The following is an 18,215-nucleotide window of genomic DNA, read 5'->3' as shown; positions in this document are numbered from 1 at the left end:
AAGTAACTTTTAGAGGAGTGTGACATTTATAGCATATTCTTAATCCATTCTCTATCCCTAGTCAATCAAATCACATTGTTTGTTTCTTCCCTTTACTCAATTCCTTCTTCATTTTTTTTCTTCTGGACATAATTAATGCAGTGTCACACAAGTAGTTCCAGTTCCAGATGAAATATTCTAAGCTGAATATTTCACCTTAGTATTCCATCTGCAGTATTACCAGTTTGTATAGGATAAACTGTGTTGTAACCTAACAAACCACCATTTCTACTTCTGCCAAATATTATCATCTGCACACACAAATGGCATGTTTCTGAAAATACCCATATGTCCATTTAAAGGATGACTGGAAAGATGTCTCTAAGAGATGGTTTTGTTAAAGAAAGAAGCAAATTCATAACATAATAAATTACAAAGCTGAAGGTCACATCACCCTGTCTCCACAAGGCTGTCAGGAAAACATGAAAAGAAATAAATACAACTGTACCTTGTTGGGATTGGAACTTCAGCTAGCCCCGTAAGCAGCACTGCAGGAGATAACCTAACAAAAGCAACAACCGCACGGTCCAGGAACTCCAGTTCACCAACTAAGATGTTTGATGCTTCAGCTCCAGGTGGTATCTTTTTCATGAAGTGTAGGTCAACCTGGGAAAAGTATATTGAATTAAATTCCAAAAGCTATTCACAGGGATTATTTTCCCGTGATTTATTGACAGACACTTTCTGGTCACTGCACTATAATCAGTTATTTCAATTATACAGTTTCCACTATTCTTGTCTGTTGAATCATATTTTTAAAAAACAAAGTTTCTCAGAACCAAACAACTATTCTGCAATTATTTGACTAATTTTTCTCAGAAACATACTTAAAAGCACTGCAGAATTTATTTATTTATAAAGACAAAAAAAAAACACATTCAAAATCTTAAGAATACAGTATTAATTTTCTAGTCATATTTTTATCAATAATCATAACAACATCAATAATTCATAACAGAATCAGTAAAGTCAAAACAGTAGAAGAAATTCAGATGCCTTATTTTTCATAATTAGTTCTGTAAATCAGAACTTCATAGTTGTATTATAATCTCAATAAGAAGGTTCTACTACATGTAATTTTCTTTCTACTACTCTAACTGGGATGTGGTTTTGGTTTTGGATTTGATGGAAGAAGGTTGCCCTTCTGCTGAAATTAACAAAAAAAAAAAGCTATGGCCATGACTGTCCCCAGAGTAAATTAAAAGAACAAAGCAGAATAAAAACTCGGGAGTTTTAAGGCAGTGATGCTGACTTTTGCAGGGATGATAGGAAAAGACAGAGAAACAGCTCCATCATGACATGGCTCAAGGTATTTGCCTAGGAATATGTTCATTTGTATTTATTCAGTATCAGTCTAGATGTTACTCTGTAACAAAGACTGACACGGAGTAATAGAGTATATAATGTATGTTTGATTTCATTATGCACCAGTATTGTCTAGATTTCAAAATGCATGAATTTTTGTCATTTGCTTTCCTTTTATTAATCTAAACACAACAACAGCAACCAAATCCAATATAAACTGTTAAAGTGGACCATTTTAATGTCTATCTTACAGCCATCTGTCAATACTAGTTTGCATAGTTTTTGGTAATATTTAGAAAATTGTTTTCTTGCAAATGGCTCTGGCACTAAATCAGAATTCAGATATAACACAGTTGCCTGTGTAACGAAATCCTCTTTCACTGAGATCACAAAGAGATGTCTAATGTTACCCTAAGCTAATCAAGGATGATGACTAAACACCTCCCAGTTAAACAAGCATCAAATCAGCCTGGAAGGTTGGAGAACAAGTACTTTTTCAAGGTGAAGTATCAGTAAGGTAAATTCTATTCCCCACTCAAATTACAAAATAGCTTTTCAGAATTAAGTACAAAACCCAAACAGACTCATTTTACACCTACTTTTGGTGTCATAGGTCATTTATAGTTGAGAAAAAGGAAACAGTCTTTCAGGCACATAGCAATGTGCATTCTGTACCGATTTTACCTTGTGAAAGGATTTAACATTTAATGACTAATGTCTCATGTAGAACATGCTACAGTTGTCACCTTAAGGTCCCACTAACATACAGATCACAGGATCAAGATTCATGTCTGAAAGAAACATTCAGTCTCCCGTCTACCAGAAAGTATTTCCAGATATGTCTCTTGTACTATTTATCAGCTTGAGATTCCAAAGGCTATTAGGTAGTGAACAGAGCCCCAGTTAAAAGGAAAGTAGCTGGCAGAGAAGCATCAAACTGAGCAAACCTCTGGTGTTGCTTCTGCTACATAATGAGAGCAGAGATGGCCCTGGAGTGAATTTGGGTCAATGGCAGAAGCTACATCTTTCAAATGTTTCATCTAACCTATCCATTATACATCTCTTATCCCAAGAGGTATTTAGCTGGAAAGACTTCATGTGCATCCTAATCTGCACCCTAACCTGAGTCACATTCATGATCTTGCACTAAATAGTGCCAGTAAGTTCTGATTAAACATAAACCAAAGTAACTCATTTGGAGGCCATTCCCCTCCAGGGCAACTCAAGAACTGAAAAGAATGGTAGTGGTCTCTCCCAGAACCAAACATAAATTGACATGAAGACAAACAGAAAATACACAACATCACTTCTTAGGAAAGCCATGACACATATTAATCCAATTTATGTATAAGCAGGGCTACCCAGTATTCAAAAACAAGTTTATTATTTCACATGGTATTTGAAAGATCAAACTCTGTCAGTATGGGACTGGTGATTGATTCAGAAACACAGGTGGAGCACAGGAATATTGCCATGAAAAGGTATGTGGGTGCAGTTTCTATGCATTTCAGGACGACTAGGGTTCCCTTCAGCCTCTGCCATAAGAAGCAGAAGACCAGTCAGATGCAGTTGTTAAACTGCCATCCCATTCTGCTCAGACACAGGACAAAGTGGTGCTGTGATGGATCACTTCCACATCACCCCGGAATACAAAGTCCTCGCGGTGTCCCCAGAGGAAGAGGAGCGACACATTCACAAGTACAAACATCAGAAACTATGTCTGCCTCTTTATGATATTGAAGTAACATTCGACAGCTTTTAGTGCCATGTCTCATATTATTCACAAATAAATACCAATACAATCAACACCGTCTCAGTACTGTATTCAGATTAAGTTAGCTTTTTGAATCCACTCCAAAATTTGGAATATTAGAAGCAGCCCAAGGGAGATAGATTAGCAAGCAGAGGATATCCGAGGTAGTCAAAGGTGCTTTTTTGTAAAGACAAATGAAATTAATACATGGAAGAAAATTAGAGCAAGAAATCACAACACTCAAGAGAAAATTAGTGTACTACTCTACTTTTCTCTCAATATGTGCATATAATTCCAATTATAACCGTTGGGAGTTATTGCAATAGCACATTTCAAGGGGAAATTATACTTATGCAACTTCAAAAGGATAAATGGATCTATTTAAAGGTAGTCAAAAAAGGTATTTAGTTTACAATCCTTTGCTGTTATTTCATTCCTGAAAACAAAAGTCATTCCTTCATATTCCTGACATCCTTGTTGGTATCTAATGCTGCTAAGGCTAGCCAAAAGATGACATGCTGATCTCTTCCCAGGCCAGTTTGAATAGGAAGAGCTCTTTCTATCAGCAAAAGCTGCAGCACTGCACGAATTGTGAACGAAGGATAAATGACGCAGCCTCCATTCTTTATTAATACAAACATCTTGCAGCTAGATAATGGACTGGGACTTTGATCCTACAACACTCAAAGCAGTTGGGGAACCACGCAAGAAAAGCATTCCTGAGAGTCATGTAATTCCCTTTGGATTGTTAGAAGCTTCACCTCTGTACCTTATAATATTTTACATGTTGATATTAGAATGCTTGCCAAAACAATTTGTTTTAGTTAACATTTAATATAAATATCAGGAAACCAAAATCATACTTGACTTTTTAAAGCATTATAATCTTGGTTGGAAGTATTTTTAAAGTATTAGCATTAAATTTTTAAAACTTGTCACTATTTATAGATCTCCTTGCTACCTCTATATGAAATTGGTCCATAATACATCCCCAGCCAGCCTCCTTTCTTCTTGCTGTTTTTGACAAAAAGATCTGTTTCCCGTCTTTATTTCAGCCACATACCATTCCTAGTCTGGCATGTTCAGTCAAGAATTCAAATGGTGCAAATAGCTACTGCTGCTAGGAAATAAGTCTGGCACCAGATGGAGCAATCACATAACTCTACTTTTAGCTCAGTTGCACTAACATTAAGATTTAACAGACTCAAAGTGCTGTTCTTCAGAATTTTGGTTTAAAATCACCTTTCTTCACTTACTCAACCTTTGTTGTATTAATGTGTCAGCTGAAGTCATCTATCCCTGTCAGGTCTGCCATCTGTATCTAATGTGACAGTTTGTTTTAGGTACATACAGACTTTTAAACAAATTAGGATTCTCCTTTAAATTAAAGCTGAGAAGCTGTTTGCTTTTCTTTGCTATCTAACATTGAACTGTCATTGCAATCCCCACTACTGAACAGTTAACATCTTTTGTGAAGTGTACTGAAATATCTTGGCTTGCCAGAAGAATTAAGTTATAGGTTTACAGAAACACATTCTGTTTGAGACATCTGGAATCCACGAGTTCAGGTTATAAAAAGCATAGTTTGCATTCATGCATTACTTATAAAAAAAGTAAAAATCTGAGAGGTAAATCTGAATTATAAAAATTCTGAATTACTTTCCTATTTAGAGAATTTTCTGTTAATTTGTAAAAATCCCCTGTATAAATATACACCTATGATAATCATGCAATAAATTTATGTTCCTAATATGTGATTTCCTGTTACAAGTAATTTGTCATGAAAATGAAAAATTCTTTTTTATTACATACAGATTGTGTTTCAGCACACACAAAACTTCAATGCTGAAGTAAAATTTGCACTTCACAGCTTTTCCTGATTCACATGGGTTCGTTTTATTTAATTTAATAGATCTATTTGTTAGTCAGGAAGCTCTCTTCACCATGAGTGAACACTTACCTTGCTGAAGTCAACAGTGCTGTTTTCTCTGCTCACATCATTTTTGTTTTCAATACAGGCTGGAGCAGACTGTGGGGAAACAACCTGACCTGCTAAAAAAAGTACCATTATTACAGAATACTAACAATTACTTCTATAATAAAGCAACATCTAATGAAAGAGACATTAAAGAACTACAGATATTTCACATCATACATACATGAAGCACCTAAACATGGCATTTTAATTAAAGACTTATTTAGAATAGCACATTCTCAAGAGACAGAACATTTATCATGTGCAGTTAGGAATGGGAGAACATAATTTAGAAAATGTAAAAGATACCCTTCAATATGAGAAGACAAACTTCCTGTGCCAATTAAAGCTTACGATTTTTAAGATATTACATTTGAGGAAAGTCCTGCATTCACATAGTTTTTGTAAGTACTCTGAGGAGCTGCCAATTTTGGGCAATATCTGTCTACAAGAATACTCACTGAATAAAACAGGATTACTAATTTTCATAAATTTACTCACTCGTGTATATAAGAATGTTCCAATTATAACAACTACAAAACCCAGCATAAAAGTGGGCTGCTATAAAAATAGATGTATTGAAAATTAAGATTATTTTAAAACTCAGTATTGAACAATGTGATTATTAACATGTGTAGAACAAATGTTTCAGCAAACACTGTTTTAAAAAATTCCAGTGAGGATTTAGTAAAGTATTTTATAGAAGCTTTTAAAATATCTTGAGATGAGAAGTGTTTAAACATGCCTCAGTCTCATATAAGCAAACAGTAAGCCTTGTGACCAACAAAATTTTGCCAACAAAAGCTCAAAAAGAAAAACAAGCTCAAAAAGTAACAAATATATGTCACATAAAGCATATTTTTACTTAATGCCAACACTGACCCTGTGCATAGCCAGAGGCCACCACGCACACACTGAGGGTGTGGGGCTGGCGATAGGGCAGCACACAAACCCACAGCGTGGTGGGCCATTCCCTGCTTGCCTTCACTTTTCCTCCTTCTCTGGCATGGCAGGAGTCACGCACAGCTCTGAACACCACAACAAAGTAGAGGAAAAAGTACCAAATATATGAGCCAACTATCTCTTACTGCCCTAACACATACCCAGAAATAACTACAGAGTCCAACTGGCCCAGAGTCAGCATCTCGTGCCCAGCATATATTTGTTTCCATAGCAAATAAAGTCTCTCATATGACTGAGAAATGATGATGTGAAAACATTGGTTCTGGTGAAAATCAACCTAAACTTGCACAGTAACAAAGACCATATGTTCACGATACTTGAAGACAGTCAGAAAGTCCTAAGCTAGGCACATTGTCTGGGCAATTCAAAAAGCCATGGCATGTCCCCTTCACACCATTGTTACACATGCTTGCGGTCCAAGCGTGTCCTCAGCCACAGCCAGGAAACAGAGCACTTCCCAGGATCCAGTCTGAACAGGACCAGAGACTTGCAAGAGTATCTCAACCACTGCCAAAATACTGAAGTATCCAGCTTCTGTAACAGCTAAGCATTACAGTATCCCTATTTAAGTCTGGTCATAAATTCCCAGTTGAAACACTTGCTCAAGGAAAAGGTTGGGTTTCATGAAAATCAACATCTCATTTTCCAGTAGGCAAATCTCCCAAGACACAAACCAGATTTTAGACTCTTGTGCTGCATCCTGGTAGCACAGCCAGAAAGATTTCACTTTGATTAAGTACAGGAACAGAATGTTTTAAACTGTCTTCCTAGATATCTTATTATTAAATGTATCAATCTTAAAAATGTAAGTATTTACATTTTCTCCCTGATTCAGGACAAGGACAGATCAAAACAAGAATAGAAATCAGGGCTTTTGTTCAGCACTACAGTGAAATAAACAGAGAATGGCAAAACAACAAAACATGACAGGCATGTTAACCTAACCAAGTAGATAAAAATAAGTCAGGATTAGAATTTACATATGACAAGAATAAAGGATTGATTTCACAAAGCAACATGTTAAACAAACTCATATTAAAAAAAAACCTATAAATTAGTTTAATAATTAAATATGCAAGATGCTTATAAAACATCATTCAATTTGTCTTTATTTAGAACTTAAAGAAAAAACACTGAGTCCATCATTGTTACACCATCACCCTCATACTATGTATCCCCCATACACTATTTCACACTGTATTTTTCTGTATTGTTTATTTAGCAGTCTTAGAATTATTTTTACAGGAATCATCCTGTAGCTTTATAACTATTAAATATAAATAACATATAGATTTGAATTGTGTACTGTTCTGGAGATTTTAATAATCTCCAAATAACAAAAAAACCTTTCACGAATTCTAACTGAGAAGCCATAAGGCACTCAGGGAAAAATTTCTGCCCTAACTTACTTCCAGAAAACTTTAAATCCAGTAATGTCAGACCTTCTTAACTCTTAATTTCTTCCTTTTAGACACTCCTCTATATTCTATAGGATATATATAAAGGCACAAAAATTCCAATAATTACTCACACTAATATACATACTATGTTATAAAGACGTTACAGGAAAGCAACAGAAATAGTAATCTTTCTGTTGCTAATTAGGGATTTACATTTATACTTCTTCTCCTGGACCCAAAAATTCAAGAAAATAACAGCAGGGATATCTGCCAGGGAGATAAAATTATTGACCAACAAAAGAATTAGAGCATGGACCACCTGTTAAAAATACTTAAGTTTTAACATCATAATTGGAGGTGTCAAAAGCCTCTAAGCAATTAGCATAAGAGTCCAAAGGCTAACTTTTAAACATTGTGTCCACTTTCCTTTTAGGAGAAAAATATGTAAAAATATACATAGTAGGAAATAAAAGCCACAACCAGTAAGTATGTGAAGTTTGTAAGAATAGCATATGTTCTTTTTCCGTGCCAACAGAAGACCTCAAACTTTGATTTACCCATATGCTGAAGTAATCTGAAAGAACACAAGTTTTACCTTGAGGCAGTAAGAGATGTTTAAATAGCTCTGCAACTTAAGACAGCTTTCTGGATCTTGGAACAAGAAGTTTGGGTTTTTTACTGTATTAAATAACAATCAAAGGCACAAGGTAGAGAATTCAGGTAATTTCACTTTTCACATGACAGTCATAGGGAATATTTTTTAAAGAGCATCTTAAACACACTGTAGGAACATGTGTTTCTTATGGAACAATACAGTTACTAAAATGCCAGTTTGGAACTTGGTCTCTGTGTGGCCCTTTAACAGAAAAGTAAGACAAAAAGTACTGGGTTTGGGGGAGATTTTTTGCTGTTATACACATTTACTTTGTGAAATGCCTGTGGGTTTTGCAATAGATAGTAGGTAGATGCAATGCTATGGGCTTTCTCCCTAGGAGCAGGACTGCAAAGCTACATGGTTATCTTTATATTTGGTAGCTTCCTATACTTCTGAGCTATGAAGCCACAAAAATTCATAAATTAATTTCATTTTCAGTATAATTTCATGTTGATTTAAAGGAAATTTCTTTGGGGTGAATACTGTTAAGCACATGAGCAATTCCTAATAGGACCAAAAGCATACCCATAGCAACCTAGTGAACACTGGTGTCACTATACTACACTGGTGTTCTAACATCATTAAAAATATTCAGTCTGCTAAAGCACGTTGGCAACCATACATGTGCTTTATTCCCAAGCCACTTATCATTTCAGCAGCTGATTGTTTTCTCTGAATGAAGGACACAGTTATTGGCACCATGATAGTCCCATGAAGCAGCAATCACTTAAAGAGCTATATGAATGAAGAGAGGAGCTGTCACTTCATACCCAGACTAAAACAAACAAACAAACATAAGCATTTCCTCTCTGATTTCCACCAAAGCATCAGCACTCACCACTGTATCAAACTGTGCCTGGAATACAGGTACACTAAACTCAGGTTTTTTCCTTTTTTTAAATTTATTTTATTTATTAAATATATAAATATATGTATATATATTATATATTGTTATTATTTATTAAAATATATATATATCATATGGGAGCCTTCAAAGCATTATGTAGAAAAGAGGAGAGGGAGAGGGACTAGAAGTAGGGAAAAAAACCCACACCAAACTAACACCAAACCCTAGCCAGGTTTTAAACATCTGCTCTGAGAAAAACACTTGCAATTGTTTATTACTACTTTGGGTTGGCAATATTGGGTTTAGGATGGTAAGAATGGTGAAATCCCTATAAGAGAGAATAAGAGCAGCAATAGCCTTGCCATTTATTCAGCTCTTCCATGCCCTGCCCTTGACAGTTCCATTTCAGATCTCTCAAGCAAAATGTTTATTTTTGTATTGTTAAATATAGTATTTTATTTTTTGAATGCAGTGTACTGTTTTGAATCCTTATAAATCTGATGTTTCAAGGCCTTGAATTATCCTGCAGACCATCTACATAAAGCACCTGAAAAGATGCATTCTTTGAGAATTCATCAGAATGCCATTCAGATTAGATGCATTCTTTGAGAATTCATCAGAATGCCATTCAGATTTTTTAAAGTATCAGTCAAACAAATGCATAACATGGTATCATTGAAATATTCAGCCTACATACAAAGGAACTTAATAACGAACAGATAAAACCGTATTCAAATGGGTGCCAAGGTTTATCTATGTATTAAAAGCCAATATCAGCAGTTTTAAAATTATATTTTAAATTGGTGTACATAAAAAATGAATGGGATTTTTTTCAGATAATGCAAAATTGCCAGAGCTTTGAATAGAGCAAGAATTCACACAAAAATGTCATGCAAAGCCAAGCCACTCAAAAATCAAAATCCATCAAAATAAGGTCCATATTTGTTACACTAACAGAAGTTTGCATTTGCAGATAAAGTTCAGCATTTTGAGACTATTAGTCCTGCTAAATTAAAAAAAAATAATAATCCCAGTAAATTAATGTCATACACAACATACTCTTACTCCCTAAAATTTAAAGCCCAAGACATTTAACTGTGTATTTATTAATCAAAAACCAAGAGTTCTCTAGAATGCCAATGACAGAAACCAAGAACAATGTGTTCAGATACAAATCACAAAACAAACGATGCAAATGACACGTCAAAGGAAACTGCATCAGAAAAGAAATTGCTTATTTTCCTAGGCCATATAGATTTCTCCCCATTCAAAAAAAATTCTGATTTGCAAGCCAGCTATACCGATCATGAGGCTTTTCACTGCAACTACTCATCAATTTTCCAAATCTAAATGAACACACTGTTCAGATCAAAAATCCAGGATTGAACAGTAAGTTTTCCTAAATATATATATTAAAATTCTAATATAACAGAGCAGTTATACCATCTTTGCAGGCTGTATTGTATATGTATGTTTAGGCCTCTTGATACATAACATTTTAAATCAGTGGAGAAGCATGACATTCCCATTGTACCTGCATAAGTACAAGCAGATTTGATGCTCGCTAATGATACATACATTTCAGAGGATGAGGAAGTCACTTTATTTGTTTTTCCAATGCTAGGCCTGAATCTCAAGCGTAATTCACATGAAGTCATGCAGTTTTAACTAAAATGCTATGATTTGCAGTTTTACAAATTGATGTTAAGAAAATGAACTTATGAAGAAATGGCACATCTTTTTCCCCCAAAACAACAGCATTCCACACAATCTTCTCTTAAGTGTGCCGTAGCTGCTGACAAAGGCCTGAGGTATTTTTTAAATCACTATAGCAAGGAGTTGCATGCTGTCAAGAAACTGAGATGAAGACATGGGTGTACATTTGAAATGATCTGAAGCCCAAGCAAGAATAGGTATTTATACTACCTCTGAACCTTCAGGGAGTTTACAGAACCCAAAGGATAGGAGATGAGGAAGATACAGAGATGAGATGAGCCTGTTAGAGACAGACACAACAAAGACAGCAAAATAAAGAAATACAAAGATGAATGATACAGTTTTATACATATAGATTACACATTTTATCATGGGTACAAGGAAACGTGGATAAAGAAAAAATATCAGATGAAAATGTTTGTAAATACAAGTCATATTTTAGTAATATAAAAACCTGTGGATAATACAAATTGATTAAAAGATATACATTTGAGAAGAATATAAAACAAGAAATAGAGCATTAGCTATTTTAAGCTAGAATTAACTATCTTTGAGTTTGCCTTCTCTTCAAGGAAAGCTGGAGTAATCTACCGAATCCAGACCAAATACTGCCAGAAAACTTGGGTATATACATGGCATTCATTGTGACTTATTCCCAAAATGAAGGAACACGGTCACATACTCAGGAATGCTTTCTACCCTTCTGATGTGGCTCCAAGTGATGTCCATCTTTCTCCACGTGGTAGTATTGACATCAGTTTCACAAGCTGTAAACTAGCTCTGAGTTACGGCATAAATGTTTGAACTGATGTTTAAGAGAGATTGCAAAACTAAGGAAAGTCACAAACACCTTTACATAAGTGGTAATTTAGACTTAATGGGATACTAAAGCAGACTGTCCTAAATTAGACACTCAAGCATAGTCTCAAACACCTTCACATGTGCTCAAACTGCCATAAAACCATGAAGTCGTCCAAACCAGCCCATCATGCTAACAAAAGTAACTGGGAAAAGGCTTGAGAAATAACATGTCAAAATGAACTGCTCCAGCAGCTCATGCTGTTAACTCTGAAGATGCCAAATTTAATATGTTGTTGCTTTCTCAAAGTTCTTTCGCATATTGATAAACCTCTCCTTGGAATTTCAGAATTTCTCAAAATCAGACATGATGTGTGGTGTAATGCAGCTTTTTACACTAATACTATGTCTACTCTGGCATCAAGGGAGAAGAAGCAGTTATAAATAGCATATGTATGGAACACAAAACAGGCACAAGATCATGTTATGGATTAAAAACACTTCATCAAGGTGCATGGAAATACAATTTACAAGTCGCACTCCTCTCCCCCTAGTTCTCTCCTCTTTGACTTTAATCGGCAGAAGGTCTGTTAGGTCTCATTACAGATAAACATACACACAGACATAGATAGATACACACACACACGTACTCTGAAGTCTAGACTAAAAGTGAAACAGCTAGTCAAAAAAACCTAAAATGTTTACATGACAAGAACTTCTATTCCTAACTACATTTTTGTCAAATCAGCTAATTCTCCATGCCACGCACATTTAAATTCTGAATTGCAGAACCCTTTATAAAAAGGGGACATGCTTATGAAATTATTTTAGCATTTCTATAACAACAGAAAGGTATTGTATATTTGCAATTGTCTTGGGGTCTTTAGACCATGTTATAGGAATTTACCAACACAGCTCTCTGGTATCAGAGTGAAAAACCTACTCATCTCAACAAAAATAAGTTAAATTGCTTTACAAACCAAACTTTCTCAGGATGATTTACTAATAACAAAGATTCTTATTTTTACCTGCCTTTTACAGTATTTATGCTAAAATTACTTGCCACTCTGTATTTTGGGTATTCAATATCAAATTAGACTTTAAAAAAAAAATAATCATTTTTTCCTGCTCTTATGCCAAATTTGACTGTCGGTTTTTATTGGAACATCAAAAGCAGGCTTTTAATTCTCACAGTTTTGATGCCTAATGAAAAGTGAAAGTTAAACACAGCATGGCAGCATTAAAAATGCATGGTAAATCCATAGCACCCTGACATCTTAGCCCCGCAGAGGATGTGAAGAAAAGCCATTGTAAACAAAAGATAATACTACTAAATACAAAGCAAATTAATTAGATGGTCTGACAGGCTCTTAAACAAAGAAAAAATGGAGGGAAAACATATGTACAACTATCTTCCAGCAAAGATATCACAGTGGTCTGTCAGCAGCACAGCCATATATTGAATTTAAGTTTATGTCTTCATTTTCAGCCTTTGCTCCCGAGTATCTGAAAACTGATACATTGATAAGTTAGCATAGTCAAGAACTTGGACAAAGAAGTGGGTTTACATACAGCCGTACATGTAACCCAGATGGCAAAGACTTACGGCTCTCAACCACCTATTTTACAAACTGCAGACTGCTAAGGAGTGTTATCAGTTAAACTGTCTACACTAAACCCAAATTCAACCAAACTGAGAATTTCCTTTTGTGCAGAAAAAGTGTCCAAGTTCCCCTGCCTCATGTCAACAGGAACAAATAAATGGCCTTTCTAAAGCTCTTGGCACTTGCTGTTCCTGAAAACTCTGATCTCTGACCCTGAGAGGAACTGGTTTTCTCCCTGCAGTCTTCTAGGAATTAAGCTTCTTACCCAAAAAATGAAAGCAATAATAAAATATTTTACTACTTTAATACATTTTTTGTATTAAAAAGTGAGATATTAATGCTTCTACACTGTGTTTGTGCACAAATAGGAATAAGCAGACTAAAGTGATGCCTTGATTGCATTTTACCAGTTTGTCCTCAGGAAACAAAAGATATGTCTCACAACACACTCTTGACAATAATATAAGGTGTTTACATCCCTCAATTTTGCTTTCTTTCATACACATGTAGCTGATTTTTCTTTTGCTTTCATCTAATCCAAAGTTGTATTTTAATAACTCATTTTTGTATTATGAGAAGCTTGTACAAAAGCTCCATGGCAGCTGCAGCGAGCATAACACTGTAGCTGAACTCTAGCATTTGGGTCATGAGGCAACAGCAGAAGAAAACAACCAGAAACCTTGCTGCTACCCCTGGTCAAGCTTCTAAGGACAGCAGAGTTCCTAAAAGCTGAGCATTTCAGTGTAGATTCCTGCATAATTTACACACCACATACTATGGCAAGTTGCCCAGGGTAAAGAAATGACTAAAAGTATGCCAGAAGAGGCAGCAGTCAGTGTGCCTAAAATTAGGCAGCTCTCCAGAATCACCTCTTCCCTAACTCCTGTAATCCTGGAGTATTGGGGCAATAGTCACTGAAGCCCACGAGCCGCTTATTTGCTGTTGTCTTGAAAAGGGAAAAAATTGTGAATCCTTTTAGAACCAAAACCTTAGACTGAATTTCCCTCTTCTAAATCTAATACTAATTTTAGTATAATTCAGGCAATAAGGATTCAGACTTTTTAATGTAACAGGGTAACGGATAGTAAGAGAAACTTTAAATAAACCAGTTCCTCTTTTTTTTTTATCACAGGGCCATCATCTTTTTTGAAGAGGTCAGTGCAGGAGATTGTCAAACGTGCGTTAGGGCTTAAAGGATGCAAGTAGAAGAGCAATGCTTCTAAAAGACATATGTGTCCAAAAAGACTGGGTTTTGAACTCTTCACTGTAATTTAGATAAAAAGATGATTTACCTTCACATAAATGTTCTTAAAATTATAGAGAATTGTATTGTTTATGGTGCATTTAACTTAATCTAAACATAGTAAAAGTGACTAAGTGGGGTTTTTAACCAGGGGTTACAGTGCTCAGAGGCATCAATAAGCACAGACAAATGAAAACCTTTAAGAATGTGATTCCCTACTTACAGAATCACTTAACCACTGGGCACATGAAATGAGTGTGTTTAATATGGACTTAGATGGTGTCCTGACCAGAATTTCTCTTTGGGGGATTTAGACATATGAAGGTTCTTAGAAGAAACTTAGGCAGAAGTGAGATGCTTCTGGTGCAAGTTACTGCATCAGTTCCACTAACAGACAGAAAGTTACTGAAATTGAGCTTATGATACATTCACAGCTTACCCTGAGGTGTCTTTTTAAGCAGACCTACTGCTTATTTGTTATACAAGATCTAGTGTAAAAAAGCTGATGCAAAAGCAAAAGCTGCAATCTTGCATCCTGTGGAAACTGAGGAATAGGAACATTGTAACATTAACTTTCTTAAGTGTCTCCTGAATATGTGTTTAAAGTCATCAGCAAGAGTTGCATAAATCAACAGGAAAGTTGCCTTAAAAAGGATGGACAGTCATCCTACTTATTTTACTCATGTGCATCCATATGCATAATCACAAACACCTTCATAAATATTATTTTAAATTATGTTTTAGTATAATTAATATGTTTCTATTTAATAGGCTCTTCAGAAGAAATTATATGCTGCCTTTTAGGTCTGAGTCTCTTCCCCAGGGAAGTGGCTAGATTTAAAAGTACTTATTAAAACATTACATGGCAATGATTCAAACAAAAGGTCCTTCCTTGAAACCAAAATTAAGCTTTATACTAACAGCCCCATCTTTCCAGATCATCTGCCCTGCTACTCTTTCCCCTTCTGCCCTATGCCTCACAGCACTGCACCCTGTACCTTCCCTGTGCTACAGCTGTTTCCTCGCTGTCCACTTCCCAGGGTGACAGGGGAGCTCAGTAGGGCCCTGAACCAGGGACAGCAGATGGGAGAGAGATTTCACGTAAGCTAAGGTGACTTCTAGAATAAGAGTCACTATAGTCCAATGGTGTTCACACAGAAATGTTGTGGGTATCGTGATGATAGTGGATACAGAGGCTCAGTAATTCTGCAATGTATAATTCTAGTGAATCAACGTAAATATTTGTAAAATTTGGCTACATGTTTCATAACACAGGCCTGTGTTTATGTAAATAAGGAAGGGGCAATAAGAAATTATCTTTCATTATGATTAACCTATAACAACAGTACAGGTTAGAAAGACTTTCTGTAAAAGCAAGAAAGAAAAAAAGTTAAGCCAACCACTGCAAACATGCTCTCTCATTTTCATGAACACAATTTTCCAAAAAGCGGTTTTCTGAAAGAACAAGGTACAGTTCTTGCAGCATCTCTCCAATAGTGTCATCTTGAAAATCTGTTTCTCATTTTCCAGCCCCTCAAACTCAACTATGAAATCTGAAGCACCAGTTGAACACTAGCTAATGCATGCACTGTCATAGACTTAGAAACTATTCCAACAATCCATTACATTTTAACTAAATAGGCCCTGGATAGTCAACTGAAGTCAAAAATAGTCTTATGATATTTCTGGCACTAATGGAGCGTGTCCACAGTGCAGAGTAACACTGTGCAAAAATGCACAAGTTCAGTATGAAGGATCACAGAGAGTGCCTGAAGCACCCCGAGTGTACTTGAGCTGTACTACACCAGGGATAATGTGCCGCTTGCCCAGGACAGAATGGCACACTAACACAGCTAGCCTGCTTCCAACATCTGAGCCAGTTCCTTTGAATACCCTGCATAGTCCTGAATTGTGCATGATGCCTGAATTTCAAATTTAAACTGGTGTGTTATTGAATGCAGAAGAGGAAACACTCTCATGTAAAAGGTACCACTTTTACACAGTAGCTTTTTAGAGCAGCATCACATTCAGTTCAAGCTGTGGGTACAAAGAACATGCAATACTGAACAGGCAGATGTTACTGAAAGCTCAAAACGCAAAATAAAGCAATGCATTACCATTTTTATCCATGGAATGGGGCTCAGACTGCTTCTTTCCAATATCAGCAAAGGATCTTACAATTGGGATCCTGTTGCTCAGCTTCTTTTGGTTCTGATGGTGATGCTGTTTCAGCAATGCCTCATGCACTCTGTGACGAACATCCTCACTGAGCTGCCCAGAACCCACCTGTTGGTCCAGAATCATGTCTGAAAATATAAACATAATAAAAGAGAGGAAAGAGGAAGTTTTTTATTTTTTAAATTGCAATAATAAGAATTAGTTCCCTACAGGATTACAAATGAAAGTCATCAGTTTCTTTAACACTACAGAAATAAATGGTAAGTTTTATCTAGAAGTGTTTCAGTCTCAGGGGGGGGAAAAATCAAAAAGGATGTTAATGTAAAAAAAGCCAACCCCTCAAAAGATATGCAGTTCCCAAATTAAGGTGACCTATGTAATTCTGAAGTCAGTCCCTATGCACTCCCCATACATAAAGCATTTAAACCCAGGATTACGATGTGTATAAAATGTCTTTTTTTTTTTCCAAATAACTCCTACCCTATTTGCTACAAAGGACTGGCATGTTGTAAGGAAACAATTTTTTTACTCCCTATATACTTACCACAGGAGATCACAGTCTAGCTCTTTATTTTTTGTAACTATAATTACAATACTTCCAATACAATATAAAGAAATTTGAGATAATACAATACAGGAAAGTTTGCCTCATTATTTGCAAATACTTAATAGGATCTCGTTCTACTGCTGGATGTACATGTTCTTCAAGAGAATCATTACATGGAGGTATGAGCGAAACTGATCCCCCTGCTAAGAAATTACAACCATTTTTTCAGTCCACTGGCAGAAAATATTCATATTCAAAACTATTTACAAATACATGCATTGTTTATTTCAAATGGGAAAGAACTGTTGACAATTTTGTGGGCTTTTTTAAATTATTATTTTGGGAAATCATGCTAGCAACGGTAATAATGCTTAACAGAAAAAGGAAGGGGGAAAAAAGCATTGAAGTACACACTGTCCTTGTATATCTATTGGAAGAAACTGTACTGCAGAAAAATAGTGAGTTAATAAGCTGAGTCAATAACTCCTTGTACTGAAAATTCAGACAGCTCATGATTCTGTGCTGGAGTCAGATTCCTATCTGCCAGCAAACTCAGTGGAAAGGCAAGCAGAGCAGAAAAAATACAAAGCAGCTGCATCATCAGTAGAGACATAATTTTTCAGGTCTTTGATAATTGCCAAGAGCAAGAGAAAAGAAGAGACGTAATAAAAGGCCTTAAATAATTATGTTGGTTAAAAGCAGAGTTTAATTGCTCACCGTCAGCTATGCACTCTATATATCTTTAAAAAACACAACAGTTTTTCCAAAGTTCTCAATATCCACATAACAATCCTAAGTATCATATACATAGTTGGTAACAACAAATGACCTGCACATTTCACTTACTGTGAAGAGCCTAGCAACAAATCTAAATCCCTGTGATGACACACACACACAAAAAGACAAGGCTAGATACACAGATAAATGCAGCTGCCAACAGATGCAAGCATGAAAGGTGTATCTGCATCTTGCAACGAATAGTGATGCAGAGGTTTTCAACGTTGCCTTTGACCCTCTCCAGCAACTACATTCTGCGCAGTGTTAACAACAGCGTTGACTGAACAGCTCGTACCAAAGAGTAATACTGCCTGCTGGTGTACCTAAATTAATAAAACTTGCCTTTGGGATGCTTCACCTGACTGTGAAGGGAACTTTTAACTCTAGGGTTAACTCAAACACCACCAGGTCAGTT

At 35.8% G+C, this 18,215-nt stretch overlaps 1 protein-coding gene across 6 annotated transcripts in view; it reads right to left on the bottom strand.

Annotated features, from left to right (window-relative positions):
• The window catches only part of SLC4A10 (solute carrier family 4 member 10), a 162,018-nt gene that overhangs the window by 45,623 nt on the left and 98,180 nt on the right, over positions 1–18,215 (bottom strand). For 5 of the 6 annotated variants that reach the window (XM_040602741.1, XM_040602738.1, XM_040602742.1 and 2 more), the window contains 3 exons: positions 16,416–16,604; positions 5,058–5,149; positions 488–645 (listed from right to left, as the gene is read on the bottom strand). In XM_040602741.1, the coding sequence (XP_040458675.1) occupies positions 488–645; positions 5,058–5,149; positions 16,416–16,604 (439 nt within the window). The remainder of the gene's footprint in view (positions 1–487; positions 646–5,057; positions 5,150–16,415; positions 16,605–18,215) is intronic. The other variant, XM_040602737.1, reaches the window with a different exon arrangement.

This window comes from Falco naumanni, chromosome 8 (genome assembly GCF_017639655.2).
Source record: "Falco naumanni isolate bFalNau1 chromosome 8, bFalNau1.pat, whole genome shotgun sequence".
Lineage (NCBI taxonomy): Eukaryota > Metazoa > Chordata > Aves > Falconiformes > Falconidae > Falco > Falco naumanni.
The sequence above is the reverse complement of the archived record's forward strand: the minus strand, read 5'-3'. Positions and strand labels throughout refer to the sequence as shown.